The 19,450-nt window shown below is 38.7% G+C and overlaps 1 protein-coding gene across 1 annotated transcript in view; it reads left to right on the top strand.

Annotated features, from left to right (window-relative positions):
* Positions 1 to 19,450, top strand: part of LOC122926093 — a 103,861-nt gene that overhangs the window by 12,209 nt on the left and 72,202 nt on the right. Inside the window, exon 2 of the mRNA XM_044277479.1 lies at positions 13,926 to 14,263. Within this exon, the coding sequence (XP_044133414.1) occupies positions 13,926 to 14,263 (338 nt within the window). The remainder of the gene's footprint in view (positions 1 to 13,925; positions 14,264 to 19,450) is intronic.

The raw sequence follows: 19,450 nt of genomic DNA on the forward strand, positions 1-19,450 counted from the left end.
CAATATGGATTTTGGTGAGCAAAGGTGCTTTGACCCAACAGGCAATTCATTTAATTGAGAGACACTTGGTTTTGGAAATTAAAAATGACATTTTTTGTAATAAAATGTTGTTTTAGCTCCACATTATTCATTTTCACAAGAGATAGCAGCAACCCAAAACAAGAATACACAGCAATATATGTATAAAGTACATATTTTATTGTTCAAATACACAAAAATATATAAAATCCAGTACTAGCAGCATACATATACCACTTGAACCAAGGGGCATAAAGTTTACCCCAATCTGCAAAATGCATCCTCCTTGTTGGAAAAAGTGTGGGTCAGAGGAAAAATTCCCATATCCATAACAAATAAAGTGCTTAGTGCTATAAAATGAACAATTCATCAAGCAGTAATACTATAGTACTGTATAATACCGACCAATGTAGTCCGGATCCCGACATTCGTTTCACAGTCGCTTCCTCAGGCATAAGAGTATAATGTGCTCCTTATCCTTATATACACTACTAATTGGAAAAACTAAAACAAATGTAAAACAAATTTGGAAATACCTACTGGAAATGTTATGGCACATGTGTTTAGGATATGGATATGGCGTGTGCACCACTCTGGAACGCATGACACCACATCCAGCTCTTAATAAAGGATTGGCTACTGGTTAACTTAGAGCATGGGGGAAGAATCTAAACTTCATGGCAAGGTTAAATGCCAATTCAGATATAAATATATATCCAACGTGAATTAAAGTTACTCATTAACATGTACACACAAATAGGTCTTATAGATGAACACCTTTGTGAGTTTTTGCAGATCGATCATCCAGTCACTCCTTTATTTTATTTGCTACCAAAAATTCACAAGAATTTACAATGTCCACCCGGCAGACCCATTGTTTCTGGCCGTTGTTCTTTATTAAGTAATGCCTCCATCTTTTTGGATAAAATTCTTCAAAATTATGTATTAGAATCTAAATCTTACATAAAAGATACCACCGATTTTTTGGGTAAGTTAGCAGACGTGACGATGCCGAAGGACGCCATATTGGCCTCCTTCGACATCGTCAGTCTGTATACTTCTATACAGCATAACATTGGGATAACAGTTGTGGAATCTGCTTTGGCTAACTCAAATTATTCTATTGAGGCAAAAACTTTTTTTCTCGCTTTATTAAGATTAATCTTGCATAGTAATTATTTCCTTTTTGGAAATGATTACTATATGCAAATCAGGGGGACGACCACGGGGACGAATGTGGCCCCAATGTACGCCAACATGGTCATCTCTCATTTGGAGGAACAACATGTCTATGTGTCCCACCACTTCAGCCATGTGCTGAGGTGGTGTAGATGCATAGACGATATTTTTGTTACCTGGATGGGTTCAGTAGCTGAGCTACATATGTTTCACTATTATTTAAATAGCTTAATTCCGGACATACAGTTCACATTGGAATTTTCCACGTGTGAATTGCATTTTCTGGATGTCAGTGTCCAACGCATCGGTACAATGCTAAAAACTGAAGTCTATACGAAGCCTACTGACCGCAACACCGTCCTGAGGTATGACAGTGCTCATCCCCGGACGATGGTGCGGTCACTTCCGTACAGCCAATTTATCAGAGCCAAGAGGATAGTGAGTGACAGCTCCACACTCGACAAAACTTTAGAAAGAATGACACAATCTTTCAAACAGAGGCGGTATCCAGCATCCATTTTACAACAACAATTGAGTCGTATCAACCAGAGAGAGAGGTGACCTTTTTCATGGCACTAAGAGGAATCAATCTAAAAACATACCCTTTGTATCCACCTTTTGTGAAGCCAGTACTAAAGTCAGTAAAATTATTAACCAACATTGGTCAATTCTTGGCACAGAACATAAGAATATTCTTGAATTCTGTAATAGACCTATCATGTCATACAAAAGAGCCAGTAATCTTAAAGACAAACTAGTGAAAAATGACATTGGCTCACAAAAAGGTGCATACCAATTACTTTTGGCCCCTAAAAAGTGTGGCAGTTACCCGTGCCTTCACTGTGTGAACTGCAAGTACATGGTGAAGGGACGTGATTTCATTCATCCAAATACTGGGGTGTCTTATCCTCTGAAATTTTATTTAACCTGTGACTCTTGTTATGTCATCTATGTTTTATGGTGCCCATGCAAGTTACTGTATGTGGGTGAGACTACATGTGATTTCAAATCCCGTTTCAATCAGCACCGCTTTTCTATATGGAAAAAAAGGAAGGGTTTGCCAGTCTCACACCACTTCGTGAACATGGGCCATGGGGAAGGTGATCTCAAATTCATGATCATAGACCATGTCCCATTGCCGCGAACAGGAGGTAATCGCATAAAAATGCTGAATGGATCTTCAAATTTCGAATGATTAAACCGGGGGGTCTAAATGTCGAGTATAAACCATGGTTATTCATATGATTCCCTATTTTCATGACCTTGTTGTCATTGGTGTCGAAAAATTTCTTTTTTCTTTTAATTCTAAATATATTTGGATAATATATCTTTTTATTTTCACCTTTTTTCTCACATATAGGACCTGTGGATGGAAGGGCTTAGCTCAACAGGAGGTTGGATGCTTTGGACACTTGCGGTTTATTCCTGGGTATATTGTACTTACATTCTTATTCACATTGATGCGCTTTTCAAATGCGTTTTTTTACATAATCTGGCTAATTTTGGAAGTTTTCTGCCCGTCAAGGGTTAATGATGGGAGTAGCAGGGCAACAGCTGCTGCTGGTCCCCTCCTCTCCCGCTCGTATATTCCGGATGACATTGCATCGTAAGATGGCACGTCACCCGGGAGTGTACCCTGGGTAGATCATCCTGATGTATATTTGGCCTATACACATTATACTGTATTTGTATTACGCGCTTTACCTAAGCTGCATATGACGCGAGGTGTCATGTGATGGACCACTCGCGAACATGTGATTATTCCTCCAGTGACGTCACGGACATGCGCAGCTTCAGTTCTGGGATGCCGTATCCATGTGGCATACGCTTGCAACTTTGTATCCGCCTACCATTGAGCTCGCCTGATTCCATGCCTGGCCTCCTTACGGTGTCACACACACAGGTGACAATTATTCACTGTTGATTATCACTTATGCGAAGCATGTATATGTTTAATGTACTGATGTGCTCTTATGTTTGAGACATACGGATTTATATGCTTTATAACACCGCTTTTCGAATATGATGCTTCGATATATCCATATGAAATGTTTTGTATCTTTTTTGAATATTATTGATTAAGTATCACTTATGTATGCTAATTTGACACGATCACATAAAAACCCACAATTGTATATGATGCATTGCTTGAAAATGGTCCCAGCAAGCGGACCGAAACGTCGCTGCTTGGGTGAATAAAGGATCCCACATTTTTTTCACCATTGGATGTGCTGCGGTGAATTTATTTCTTTTACATTGACTCGACACTGCGGTAGAGTGTTGACATCGCTGGCACCCAGTACCTGCTACAAGGTGTGCTGCCCTGGATTTCTGCTGGTATATATATATATATATATATATATATGTATATATATAGAAGAAAAATGGCGGCACTGGCTATAATCAGGAAAAATGGGTGCACGTTCCTGGGGAATCGACTTCTTACCCCACCAATGTATCCAGAAAATGGACGGCACTCCGATAAAATGAAATAGTGATTCCTTTATTCAACCATCCGGTGAAACGTTTCGGCTCTAGAATGAGCCTTTTTCAAGCAGAGATACAATGTGAATGAAGACAATTTTATAAGTGAATCAATCAATGTGCAGGTAATAAGGCCACACCCCACATGATGGGTGTGTTCACAAAAAATGTTAATGACAGAATAACAAGTGAAAACAACAGAAGCAGTGAACATAGCAAAAATACAGGTGATAAGGCAAAGGACAAAAGTATACATGTCCCATAATTGCATATTTCATATAAATATAAGGACAGACCCATCGATCGGGCACAAGGGACTGATCGATGCGTGCGTCCAGTGTACATATAGCAAGCAGGGGGAGACAATCATATGGACAGGGACCAGTAGTAAGAGGACACCCAGCATCATCAGAACTTGCCAGTGCTCTTGCGTCATCACGACGCTCTTCATTACAGCATCTGTAGATTACAGCGCATGCCCAGTAACAATCTTGTTATCTGAATGCCATCTTGAACACTGGAGGAATGCCATGCCCTGTGTGCCACTATGTGCAAGCATCAAACCTGTTATAGAGTGGAGTATAGCGATCCAGACAAGTGGGGACAACCTGGTAAACCAGTATGTCCACATACTATACCCAAGTATCAACCCATAACACACACGGTGAACCGCAGTGTGAAAACAGGTATATAATGAGGGTGTCATGTCACAATCATACTCAAGGGGGCTCACCTCCTACAGGTGCATAGATGCCACAGGAGGCAAATCCAACCAGCTAGAATGGAAAAATCTGGGTAGCACCACCAAGGCTGATATGACTTTATATGAGGGTCCCAAGGTGTTCGCCGGGGTCCCAAGGTGTTCGCCGGGTCCGGCAATACAGAATGTGCGAATATATAGAATACAAATCGATACATGATAATAATAAAAACACGTAGCCCATAGGAATAAAACCCCTGCATATGATGCTGTGTCCATTTCATCCACATGCTCATGCCTACAGAGTGCTGAATATAAGTGATCTTGTGAAAAAATGATCTGTGAATAAAAACAGAGAAAAAATATATAAATACATATTTCATACTGTAAAGCAACAAATTCTTGAAATACAAATCGGATTCCTAAAAAGTTTGGACACTAAACAAATTGTGAATAAAAACTGAATGCAATGATGTGGAGATGGCAAATGTCAATATTTTATTTGTAATAGAACGTAGATGACAGATCAATCGTTTAATCCGAGTAAATGTATAATTTTAAAGAAAAAATACGTTGATTAAAATTTTCACGGTGTCAACAAATCCCAAAAAAGTTGGGACAAGTAGCAATAAGAGGCTGGAAAAAGTAAATTTGAGCATAACGAAGAGCTGGAAGACCAATTAACACTAATTAGGTCAATTGGCAACATGATTGGGTATAAAAAGAGCTTCTCAGAGTGGCAGTGTCTCTCAGAAGCCAAGATGGGTAGAGGATCAACAATTCCCACAATGTTGCGCAGAAAGATAGTGGAGCAATATCAGAAAGGTGTTACCCAGGGAAAAATTGCAAAGACTTTGCATCTATCATCATCAACTGTGCATAACATCATCCGAAGATTCAGAGAATCTGGAACAATCTCTGTGCGTAAGGGTCAAGGCCGTAAAACCATACTGGATGCCCGTGATCCCCGGGCCCTTAAACGACACTGCACCACAAACAGGAATGCTACTGTAAAGGAAATCACAGAATGGGCTCAGGAATACTTCCAGAAGCCATTGTCAGTGAACACAATCCACCGTGCCATCCGCCGTTGCCAGCTGAAACTCTACAGTGCAAAGAAGAAGCCATTTCTAAGCAAGATCCACAAGCTCAGGCGTTTTCACTGGGCCAGGGATCATTTAAAATGGAGTGTGGCAAAATGGAAGACTGTTCTGTGGTCAGATGAGTCACGATTCAAAGTTCTTTTTGGAAATCTGGGATGCCATGTCATCCGGACCAAAGAGGACAAGGACAACCCAAGTTGTTATCAACGCTCAGTTCAGAAGCCTGCATCTCTGATGGTATGGGGTTGCATGAGTGCGTGTGGCATGGGCAGCTTGCATGTCTGGAATGGCACCATCAAGGCAGAAAAATATATTCCGGTTCTAGAACAACATATGCTCCCATCCAGACGTCATCTCTTTCAGGGAAGACCCTGCATTTTTTAACAAGATAATGCCAGACTACATTCTGCATCAATCACAACATCATGGCTGCGTAGGAGAAGGATCCGGGTACTGAAATGGCCAGTCTGCAGTCCAGATCTTTCACCTATAGAGAACATTTGGCGCATCATAAAGAGGAAGGTGCAACAAAGAAGCCCCAAGACGATTGGACAGTTAGAGGCCTGTATTAGACAAGAATGGGAGAGCATTCCTATTTCTAAACTTGAGAAACTGGTCTCCTCAGTCCCCAGACGTCCGTTGAGTGTTGTAAGAAGAAGGGGAGATGCCACCCAGTGGTGAAAATGGCCTTGTCCCAACTTTTGGGGAATTTGTTGACACCATAAAATTCTGATTCAACATATTTTTCCCTTAAAATTGTACATTTTCTCAGTTCAAACTTTTGTTCCGTGATTTATGTTCTATTCTGAATAAAATATTAGAAGTTGGCACCTCCACATCATTGCATTCAGTTTTTATTCACGATTTATATAGTGTCCCAACTTTTTGGGAATCCGGTTTGTATATAAATGTACTCTCCTAGTGTGTACACAGGACACTGAACAGTAACCCGACGACCTTATCACTTGTATTTTTGCTATGTTTACTGTTTCTCTTGTTTTCGCTTGTTATTCTATCATTGAAATTTTTTGTGAACACACCCATCATGTGGGGTGTGGCCTTATTACCTGCACATTGATTGATTCACTTATAAAATTGTCATCATTCACATTGTATCTCTGCTTGAAAAAGGCTCATTCTAGAGCCAAAACGTTGCACCGGATAATTGAATAAAGGAATCACTATTTCATTTTACCGGAGTGCCGTCCATTTTCTGGAGATATATATATATATATATATATATAAAAATATATCGTGGGAGGAGGCGGATCAGAAGTGCATTCCATGGTGGAACGCATATACCCAGGCCAGATACCTGGTACACACTCCACCGAGGAGTCATTCATTCACGCATCATTCACTTTTCAGTATTCAGTATTGTAGTAGCTATAGAAATCCAATGACCATCAATGTCATCTGATCAACAATATTAAGAAAAATGCCCATAAATACCTAATTACAATGTCATGATTGTAGATTATATATATGAGTTGACAATAATCAAAAATCTATCACAATTATTCTTAACAAATAAAATCTTATATATACATAATTAAAATACAAATCAACAACACCACATGAATGCACCTGCTATATATCACATACCATAATTATATTTATATTAGTGACACATGATTACTCTCAATTTCAGTGAATACTATAATTATGATTATGTTATTAACACACGATTATCCCTATATCGATTACATACCATAATTATGTTGATGTTAGTGACACATGATTACTTTATATCAATTACATATCATGATTATGTTGGTGATTTTCCCTAAAAGTATATCATACTTAATTTTTTAAAAAAGGTATGAATGTGTGTGTGTATATATATATATATATATATATATATATATTATACTGAGCAAAAATATAAATACAGACCTTTTATTGTGGGCAGTCTAAGGCGCACCTGTGCAATATTCATGCTGTCTAATCAGCACCTTGATATGCCACACCTGTGAGGTGGGAAGGATTATCTCGGTAAAGGAGAAGTGCTCACTAACACAGATTTAGACAGATTTGTGAACAATATTTGAGAGTAATGGGTCTTTTGTGTAAATAGAAAATGTTTCAGATCTTTGAGTTCCGCTCATGCAAAATGGGAGCAAAACCGAAAGTGTTGTGTTTATATTTTTGCTCAGGGTATATATAAATATATAAAGTATATAAACACTAAAGTGCAAAGTGCAACAAACGTGCTTTAAACTCCCCATTAAATACTTACTTAAAATGCATAAATGAACAAATATAACAAAAATAAATATTAAATATGTGTAAAAAAAACACAATTCATATATAATCAATATTAACATATAAAGATATTTCAGATAGGCAAGTTAATGTTGCTCTTGATTGATGGTCCATGATACAGCTTTGTCTTACAAATCCTTTCATATATCCTTTGTTATCTTTCTTTCAATAACTTTCTCTTATATGGCTATTTTGCAGAATCAATAGAAAATCCCGAACCATATTATATCCCATAATCAAATCTGTGGCATTCTGTCCTATTCAAACACTTATATCCCACTAAGAAAAAAAATAAAAGTAGAAAAATATGAGATAGACAAAAACAAGACATTTAACATATTAACAAATACATGAGCACACATTAAACTCAAAAATGAAGCAATGAGATACAAACAGATTTATTAAATCACAATTCATATATTTGGAATGGAAGCATGAATATCCTATCACAAAAATGGAGAGAAACTCAGACCTTCATTCAGGCCATGTGGGGCAACCATGTTAAGTTCAAAAACCCATTTTGCCTCCCTCTGTGCCAATAGACGTTTCCAGTTGTCTCCCCTATTCCCAACTAATACCCTGTCAATATCCCTTACTTTTAGGAGAGAGCTGTCACATTCATGGTAGATTCTGAAGTGACGGGGAATAGTTTTCAATCTTGGATCCTTTTTGTCCTTAGCCGCACTGATCTCCAAGACATGTTCTCTAGTTTTTTCAATTCACGTGATGTCATGCCTACATAAAGAAGATTACATGGGCAGTTGGCTATGTAAACAACACCAATCATGCTACAAGATATGGCATGTGTAATGTGGTAAGATCTGTGGCCCGTACCATCTGTGAAAGTTGTAGTTCTCACTATATTGAGACAGGCAACACAGTTACCACAAGGGCGACATCCCCATTTTGATCCCTTTGAACCAAACACCTGTTTGGATTTGTACCTTGATAGTGACTGTGAATGTCTTTTAGATTTTTCTCCCATCTGTAGGTAAGGAAGGGATTTGGAGGCAAATACTTCTGCAGGGTATTGTCCATGAGAAAGATGTTCCAATACTTCTTCAAAATGGAGGATACTTCTTTATGGCCCGAGTTAAATGAAGTGATGCATAACATTCCACTTTTTTCCCTTAAAAAACTCTTTGGTTGCTTTTGTAGTATGCTTTGGGTCATTGTCCACCTGCACTGTGAAGCGCCATCCAATGAGTTCTGAAGCATTTGGCTGAATATGAGCAGAGAATATTGCCCGAAACACTTCAGAATTCATTGTGCTGCTTTTGTAAGCAGTCATATCATCAATAAATACAATAGAACCAGTTCCATTGGCAGCCATACATGTCCACACCATGACTACTACCACCATGCTTCACTGATGAGTTGGCATGCTTAGGATCATGAGCAGTTCCTTTCCTTCTCCATACTCTTCTCTTCCCAACACTCTGGTAGAAGTTGATCTTGGTCTCATCTGTCCATAGGATGTTGTTCCAGAACTGTGAAGGCTTTTTTAGATGTCGTTTGGCAAACTCTAATCTGGCCTTATTGTTTTTGAGACTCACCAATGGTTTGCATCTTGTGGTGAACCCCGTGTATTCACTCTGGTGAAGCCTTCTCTTGATTGTTGACTTTGACACACATACACCTACCTCCTGGAGAGTGTTCTTGATCTGGCCAACTGTTGTGAAGGGTGTTTTCTTCACCATGGAAAGAATTCTTCGGTCATCCACCACAGTTGTATTCCGTGGTCTTCCTGGTCTTTTGGTGTTGCTGAGCTAACTGATGCATTCCTTCTTTTTAAGAATGTTCCAAACAGTTGTTTTGGCAATGCCTAATGTTTTTGCCATCCCTCAGAATTTTTTCTTCTTTAGCTTAATGATGGCTTGCTTCACTGATATTGACAGTTCTTTGGATCTCATCTTGAGCGTTCACAGCAACTGATTCCAAATGCAAATAGCACACTTGAAATGAACTCTGGACCTTTTATCTGCTCATTGTAATTGGGATAATGAGGGAATAACATACACCTGGCCATGGAACAGCTGAGAACCCAATTGTCCAATTACATTTGGTCCCTTAACAAGTGAGAGCCACATATACAAACTGTTGTAATTCCTACACCGTTAACCTGATTTGGATGTAAATACCCCCGAATTAAAGCTGATAGTCTGCAGTTAAAGCACATCTTGTTAGTTTAATTTCAAATCCATTGTGGTAGTGTATAGAGCCAACATTTTTAGAATTGTGTTGATGTCCAAATATTTATGGACCTGACTGTATGTCCCTCCTTAAAATGATTAACAAGAACACAACACTGTTTTTGTTACAGGTTACAGTAAGCAGTATTATGAAGTTAAAAGGATCAAAATGACAGCTTGAGAACCATTTCGGAAAGGGGTGAATTTTTCTGCTTGAAGGGTCAATGCTTTGGGTTCAATTTTATCTCCAAGTCTCTATCAAGATGTGTCCAACCAGCAAAAAATAAATAAAATAATAATAATAATAATAATAATAATAATAATAAATAATAATATAACATGTCTTTCTTATATGGGTTGTTACAACTGTGGCCATAAAAGTACAAAACTTCCCCTAAATTGAAGAGGAAAAGTGTTTTTCATCTTTTAAAAAAATGGAAAACAGCGACTCTACCTGTCGACCGAATGGATCAGGGTGCACACCTCTCGGTCCACCCAGACCGTCTGGACAAAATAAATAAGCAATGGATCATGAGGGGCACTCCACGTTTGTGAAAATAAGGCAGCAAGTACTCTGTGAATACGTCAATAATCATACATATTTAATATAAGGAGCCAATACATAAAACAATTAAAACACCCATAAGATAAAACTATGTTTACAATAAATATGGACCTCAAATGATTGCAGGGAAATCACAATTGCTCATAAGAAAATCATAAAAAAATCGCGTTGTGAATATATAATAATCGCCACAGTGTCCGTTGAGCGATTCTACTTCGCAGGGGATGTTTTGCGATCTTTAGAGTGTCAGTTCTTATCTCCAGCCTAATGGAATGCTCCAAATGAATCGCCTGGAAAGCCTTAATGTGCAAGGCAGTACAACACCACACACTGTCCAGATTCAGTCCCGCTAACTTATAAGTTAGCGGGACTGATTCTGGACAGTGTGTCCAGATTACAAATATTAGAAACTGCATTCAATAATTTAAAATACCATCCAAGTAAAATAAATAGCGGTGATATATGACATATATAGAAGTAACAGACAATTCGGGGAAAACCCTGGTTGGAATCGATAATTCTGTGTAAACATATTGCACTTAGCCCAAATCTTTTTGGTGATGTTATTTTTAATTTCTTGTGCCACTAGCTATTATTAAAATATAGTAAAATTCTGCAGTTTTTGCACTGGCCACAAAGCCTAATAATAGGTGCCACTTGTTGGTCTCTACAGATGATTTCTCAGCAGTCATCTCCTTATTTTCACATACAGAATTACAATGACAGATACCACTTTCATGTATAGGTAACACAGGATCTACTATTCACAATAGGTAATTGTCAAATCTTATCTATTCTTTCCTTGTAAAATGACCTCATAGAGCACGCTTAGATGTAAATACCACCCCACCCCCAGATAATTGTAGCTATGGCCCATGGAGGCTGCTGTAAAGCATATCAGCTTAGATAAGATACAAATAAAATTTCTGTGCGATCCCAGGAATACAAAATGAGCACCAGTCCCAACATTCGGAGTAAGTCCCTTCTCCAGTAAAATCAAAAGAGTACATACATATGGGTCCACGCTAAACTGGAATAGGGAGTTTTTTTCACAAACAGGCAGTCTTCACTGAGAATATGCAGCTTCACAGATGCATCCCCGGTATATGGTCTCGATAACAACCAGCAAAGCAACTTCCTTCAAGAGGAACAGATCATAGAGCAATACCTGAATCTTCTTTAAAAAGTATAATTTATTGTATTTACAATAAGACAACTTGCATATAGCGTGTAAACTTGCCCGACCCGGGTTTTGCCTTCGCTTCGTCTGGGACGTCACAATCAAATCCACCTGGACTCTGATTTAAATAATCCCTGATCACATGAGCTTAGGATAACATGTAATTTTCGGTTTTCCCGAATACAAAATAATAAAATCACAAAATGTTCTCATATATAAAAATTGAATTAAAATAAAAAAAGCCCAGGGCATATATTCAAAACTTACAGCGATAAATGTAGAAATCAATAGCTTAGATAAGATGGCTGCCTCCATAATCATCAAACAACATATCAACAAACAAAACAAAAACATCTACAACCAAAAGGTAAAAGCACACTAGAAAAAAGGATATGTGTCACTGTCTTGTAAAAGAACTCTATGATCAGACTCAGTCAAAGATGAAATGGCTTATAAAAGGGAACATTACATTTCATTCAACTGTGAAGTGCATGTAGACAACCTGGACCTCAGATTAGAGTACCTCTATAAAATGCCCTGGCTTACAGAAGACCATTTCGTGCTACCCCACCTAGTTAAGAGTAGCTACAGTGCTGCTGCAAAGACAAGGACTAAAATAGTATATGTAAGTATTTGTAAGCTATATTAATATAAAAGCACAGGAAAGGCATGGATGAGAGACTTCAATTTAACATTTTTAGCTTGGATATGATCTTGAAGATACTATAGTGTGATACTTATGGTTCCTAATGGTTCATTACTTTAATCCCCTAACTGATGGTGATATGTTTAATCTAGAGTGCATTAAATGTTCTTAAACAACAAAATAACCTGTCAAGCAAACATTTTGAGGAAGTTGCATGTAGAGGAAAACAGAATTGTTACTTGTTATAACCACACATTTGCTTTGGTTGTCACCATTCTATATTTAGAAGTGACACAATCTACTGTGTTCAGTACATGACATCACAATTTCTTTTAGAAAAGAACAAACATGCAGCTTAAAATATATATAGCTAAACCATCATCAATATAACAGATTAAGGTAAAAAAAAATAATGATCAAATTTGAACTACTGGCCTACTTTGTTGAACCAGAAAAAGAGAGACCAACATATGATGCTGTTGCCTCATATTACAATTAAAAAAAAATTCTCCCTGAGGAAATCCCTGGATGATCAATAACTCATTTCCAGTCATCTAGTACATACTGTATAAGTCCTGATCTATATGTCAAAAAAAGAAAAAAATGCATCCAAACTCTTAAAGTAACCACATTTCTAAGATGTTGTAGATAGTATCTCTTTTCCCCTAAATGCATTGGATGCCACCTTGTCATGGTTTAAAGCCTGGGCATTAAATACCATGAGACATATCAGTATAATGTTGATTTATGTGTTTGTTTATATCGTATGTCTAAGGATTAGCATGCCCCTAACATCAACTTTAATGATCTGTCAACATTAGGGGCTGCCTTTGCTTTATCCCCAAACTGTATTCAATATGCTCTGAATACAGATTTTTTATACTATGTTCTCATCATGTTTATCTATGCCACTTTTAATGCATTCCATGATTTTATTTGCCTTGGCAGCAGCTATCTGCCTACTAATGTCACTCTCATTAACTATAACATTTGTTTTCTTAAACCAACTGCATAACCATACATTTATCTACCAAAGCCTCAAACGTCCTCAAACTCCCCTAGAATAATAATAGTTCACTTCTATGTTGATTACTTACAATTATAGTGTCATCTGCAAATGTTGAAATGTTATAGTGCGGCTGCACACAGTGTAGATTAATGTGTAGAAAATCCATATGAAATCTGCACCAAAACCACATAAAAAACACACTGCATAACTCTGCATTATTTATTGCACGTTTGGTGCATTTTTGTGCGTTTTTTATGCGTTTTTTGATGCAAATTTGATGCAGATTTTCTGTAGATGTCATCCATCCATTAAAAAGGGTTAAATCTGCACAAGATAGATAACAATTAACATGTGTAGTATGAAAAAATGGCACTACCATTCCGACACCCTGCTACTGTCTCTAATGGCTAACAAATACTGTCATCTCTGTATTTGATTTCAGGTCCTTTAATATTGTGCCTTACTAACATGACTATGTAACTTTTGTATTGTTATTACATGTAATGTGCCTGGCTTACCAGCAGGTGGTGGTGTATCTGTCAGAGAGATCTTTAGAACTTACCATTCCATTCTTCCCCTTTTAGACAGAAGTGGGCTAGTCCTGTTTCCTACCAAGGGAGGCGGTGCGGGAATCGATAGAAGAATTGGAAAGAGACAAGACAAGGTACCGGAATTGCCAGAAAGTCCAGTAACCAGACTGAAGTCAGAGATTAGTAAAGCAGCGAAAAAAATGCAGAGTATTCAATTTCACCCACCAGTACACCCCAAAACCTGCTGGAGCCAGAGAAAGATAAAACATTATCTGGATGTTTATTCAAGTAAAACTGTCCAACTTTACCAAGTCTGGACTCGACTTATTCTGCTTCAGCTACAGCTACTTTTAATGCTGCGGAGCCTAACCCTGGGGAGCAACGGTATCCAGGTAGGAGCACCATGACGAACTAGCAGGGTAGCAACATACCACTTGGCATTCCTAAAAACCTTGGACACGATCAGCCATGGGGGGGGGGGGGGGGCACATTGCACATGCTGCAGAATTAAAAATCCGCACAGCAGATCAATTTCCCCACCTAAGAAGTAAACACAGTGTACATGATATTTGTCCAAACGGATACAGTTTGCTGGTACTGTATTATGCTGCTTTTTTCTGCATGAAAATCCTTGCTGTGCGGCCATACGTATTCAATAGCTCAATAAATTGCTCAGCTGAGAGCTACAGTATCTCTCCAGACTGCCCCATACACATACAGTACATGTTGAATTTGTCTGAACATGCATGCATATGCAATGAGAAGAGGGGAGAAAGCCGCTGCCAGACACCTCTAGCGGCAGCTTATCACCAAGAAAAACATAAGGATCAGGCAAAATAATTTCTGACATCATCTGTTGGGGAGAGTCAGGAGCTCCCCACACACATTAGACTGTAGGCCAAAGCCACCATTCTTAGGCCCCATGCACACGGCCGTGTTTCACAGCCGTGTGCGGGCCGTGGAACCGCGGCCTGGATCCCTCCTGAGAGCAGGAGCGCACGGCGTCACTGGTTGCTATGACGCCGTGCGCTCCCTGCAGCCGCCGCAATACAGTAATACACTGGTATGATCTATACCAGTGTATTACTGTACTGTGCCGGCAGCAGGGAGCGCACGGCGTCATAGCAACCAGTGACGCCGTGCGCTCCTGCTCTCAGGAGGGATCCAGGCCGCGGTTCCACGGCCCGCACACGGCTGTGAAACACGGCCGTGTGCATGGGGCCTTAACAGATTATCGGAAAAAACATTAATGAGTATGGCAGACTTCACTCTGTAAGTACCCTACAAGGTCACAAATAAATATACTGAAAAGAAGAGGGCCTGATACTGACCTGTGTAGTAACCTACTGGTAAATTAAACTGAATATTTTCCTTTAATAATTACACTTGTTTTTCTGTCCCTAAAGAGTTGTCCAGGATTTCTTTTTTAAATATCCATACCCCCACCCCTCCCATTGAGACCTGTGATGAGATGTATACTGCTCGCCACAACTCAGTTCAGGCTCTGTGGCTCAAGGGCTATCTTTACTGGTCTTCCAGTGACCAACTGTGAACTTCCTGCATGGGTGGGGTGAAGTAAGCTGCTGCAGAAAGTGGTTGGCCTCAGCTGTGATGTACCCCGTGACAGGTGATCCAGCGGACATTCACTGGTCACAGTGCCATAAGTGACCTGTCCATGCACAAAGTTTATGGGAAGTCCAATGAAGGCAGTCTTGGAGCCACAGAGCCTAGTGAATAGAGCAGTGGGGAACAGGTATGTATAAAAATCTTCGCATAACTCCCCTGGTGATAAGGAAGGATTTTAAAAAAAAATCTGGGCAACTTCTATAAAGCGTTAATCTCATGAAGACAACCCCTGTCCACATGCCTTAATAGGGCATATAGACATCTTGCTTTTACTGACTCCTGTTCTGGCATCCTACATTTCAGATACCTTGCTGGTCACAGGTGCCCCCACCAGAATTAGCTATTTGCTCTGGTTACCTGAGTTTTAACTCATTATTACCCAATTACATACATTCCAGAGTCCTTTATTCACTTTGAGCTACTACAGAACTTTTTCCCCATAAAAATATGCTCATTGCTGTCATTTATGACCATAATGATGGCTGGTTCTATGATTGTTGTCTTTGACAATTTCCTGGTTCCTGTTGCAATCCTATATCAGCGATCTGCTAGTGACAGTCAAGTTGACTATATTAGATTTTTTACAAATCAGTACATGGCTGTTAAGGCACATGTCCATTTAATACTAAAGAACATGGCTGTATTATGGCTTTGTGGTTAAGCTGCAAATTTAGAGCCAAGGACAAGATCAGATCCCATCCTGTGGGACCAGGAAAGCATTTCTCTAACATTCTCTGATCTCACAGGATGGGATCTGATCTTGTCCTTTGCTCTAAATATACTGTTGCTGCACAGAATAGTTATGTGCACAGAACGGCAATGGATATCTGTTTTTCCTGGAATACAAGAAATTGTGGGCTAATTAACCCTTACTGTACTTTAAATACAACTACACATATATCCTTAACCTATAAGTAATCTGTGTATTGCTAAAAAATAATATAATCATTTGCAAACCATACAAGAAAAAACTTATCTATATGAGTCAGGACAGTCCCTTTAAATTTGTGCCATGCGAGCAAAGTTGGAGAGACACTATGTCTAGCATCTTGTTTACTCACTGCCCACACAGGGAAAACTATCAGCCAAGTGTGATAAGAAACTAGCTCCCACTGAAATAGAAAGTGACCAGCCTCGTTTGAGACTATGTCATTGTGGCACTTTCTGGCTGTGCAAGTCTGTAAGATAAAAGCAGATCAAGTAGGGAAATGTACAAAAACTCTACAGCTGTTGACCTGCGCTGAGTGAAGGTTGATAAGACTTGCCTTTATGCTCCCTCTAAAAATCTATGGGGGTCATTTATTAAGACTGGCGTTTTAGATGCTGGTCTTAATAACCCCTGAGCTGGCGGTGGAACCACTAAAGTTATGTAGAGGCACCAGCCTCTACATAACTTTGGCGTATCCACCACCAATGTAAATAAGCAAGGAAGCTGCCGTAGGTAGATTTATAAAATTTCCTACGCCTAAAGCAAGCATAGAAAATTATAAATTAAACTGGCTTGGCGGCCTGCCCCTTTCCCCGCCCATGTCACCCTCCCTTTTAAGACCTGACGTGAGCGGGGAAAAGTTGCAGACTGTGGCGCATATAACTTTTGATCCCCAATCTTCAACAGATATATGCCAGAAAACTGGTGTATATTACTCAGTAAATGACCTCCTATGTGTCTTGTCAAAAAAGACGATTTGCAGACAGGAACCATATGAAACTGAGCGTGGCTTTTCATTCCACACTGCAGTGTGAAAATGTTTTCTATATGATAAATTACATGAGTTGAGTTCCATAATAATCAGAGACTAATATCTATCTTTATAACGTTATAAAACTTATATAACTTAACATTATAGTTCTACTCAGAGCTGTACATCTTTTAAGCATCTTTTTCTCATTTCTTAAAAAAAAAAATCAGGGAGTGAAACTGTGTTATGATGCAGAGCTCCAAATTCTCTGTGTAGACATCAAGGAATGTAACAAAATTCTAGCCGCTTGCAGCCACCACTAGAGGGAGCTTAGAAACTAAATGCATATTGTATTGTTATATTGAACTCAGTAATAACAAGATATGCAGTAGGTTCCTGATCTGCTTCTTCCTAGCTGTATCTGCAGGCAGGCAGAACATTTTCATTTAACTCTATGGGACAGATTTATTAGTTATTATACCAGTCTTAATCAGATGCCATATTGAAGATGTGCCACATTAATAAAAATAATTTTGGCACATCTCAGAGACAGAACCTGAAATACAGGCGTAATTTATGCCAGTTTTCTGGCATAAAAAATGTTAAACCTGTTTGGCAGTTTAGGCACTACCTACTTTTTAGAAAAGTGGCGAAAGCGGTGTAGAGCAGCAAAAAGTCACACATTTTTGTGGAAAAAGGGTGCTGGCACCAGAATGCTGGTGTAGAAGTCTTGATAAATGTCACTTTTGTAATTGAACGTAATTAAAAATGTATTATTGCTACTGAGCTATTCAATAAAATCCATCAAAAATCTATCAAATCCCTCCTGGGAGGATTCAGATACTTCCCCTTCTCACCAAACTCTACCTCCCATATTCATCTGTATGTACAGTAATACAATATAAGTGAATATAATTAGAAATTAGTGAGGTTTTGAAAAATTTGATTCGGCCACTTCGCCAAAGTTTACCATGAAATTTGATCCGTTCCAAATGAATTTGTCACAAATCGCTATAAATCAGGTATACCCAGGCCACTCTGCCTTAGCGGTCATGCTGCGGTGAGGAACCGGGCAACCAATTAGCCAGCAGCTGCCTTTAATTTAATAATGAATACCAACACTGTATAGTTGGTCTTCATTGGGTCTTTTGGGTCAATAAATTTAATACATTAGTGACCTAACCTTTAGGGTAGAACTTCAATGTGTGATCGAAGAAAGAGGGGCATCCACCCCTGATAGTCTCAGCAATAGGTAAAATTAAAGGGCTTGTCTCACTTCAGCAAGTAGCATTCATCATGTAGAGAAAGTTAATACAAGACACTTACTAATGTACTGTGATTGTCCATATTGCCTCCTTTGCTGGCTGGATTCATTTTTCCATCGCATTATACACTGCTCATTTCCATGGTTACGACCACCCTGCAATCCAGTAGTAATGGCCACGCTTGCACACTGGCCTTTCTGGTGGTCGTAACTATGGAAATGATTATTGTATAATGTGATGGAAAAAAGAATCCAGCAAAGGAAGCAATATAGATAGAAACAATACATTAATAAGTGCCTTATATTAACTTTCTCCACATGATAAATGCTATTTGCTGAAGTGACACAAGCCCTTTAAGTGCCACATGCTGTTGTAGTATGGCAGCTCAGTTCCATTCACATTATTAAGCTTAGCTGCAGTACAAGATTTGCAGTACTACAAATGTATTGACCCTCATAGATCATACATTAATGGCTTATGGAAAGATGGGTTATCGGTGTAAATCCCAGGAAATAGTACCTGCTTTTTAAATATTATTTGTGGTACTTAAAGGTTATAGACACATTTGGCGCATATTTATTTTATTTCATTGGTCGTATTATAGGATTAAAAATATATGCAATTGTTTTTATTGAAAATTCTACTCCATTTGTCTTCTGCAGCTTATATGCATTCTTATGCATTGTAAGCTGCTCTGTCCTATTCAGCGCTATAGGGCAATACTTGGGTTATACCATGTATGTCTTTGTTGATAAAACAGCTTTTTTTGATTACCACATCCAAAGAAATCCAAGGGGAGTATGGAAAAGTGGAATTGGCCTAACCTCAGTTATATAATACACAGAATAATGGAAACGGTCAATCCTATGGTATAATCATTTATACATACCAAACATCACCTGGAAAACAGCTTAACTAGTCTAAGCAGAAAAATAACATCATCTATGACTTCTAAGTCTGTTAACTAAATAACTTATTTAGTCACTTTTCTTTCCAAAAAGATAATGTA

The sequence above is a fragment of the Bufo gargarizans genome, chromosome 2, assembly GCF_014858855.1.
Source record: "Bufo gargarizans isolate SCDJY-AF-19 chromosome 2, ASM1485885v1, whole genome shotgun sequence".
Lineage (NCBI taxonomy): Eukaryota > Metazoa > Chordata > Amphibia > Anura > Bufonidae > Bufo > Bufo gargarizans.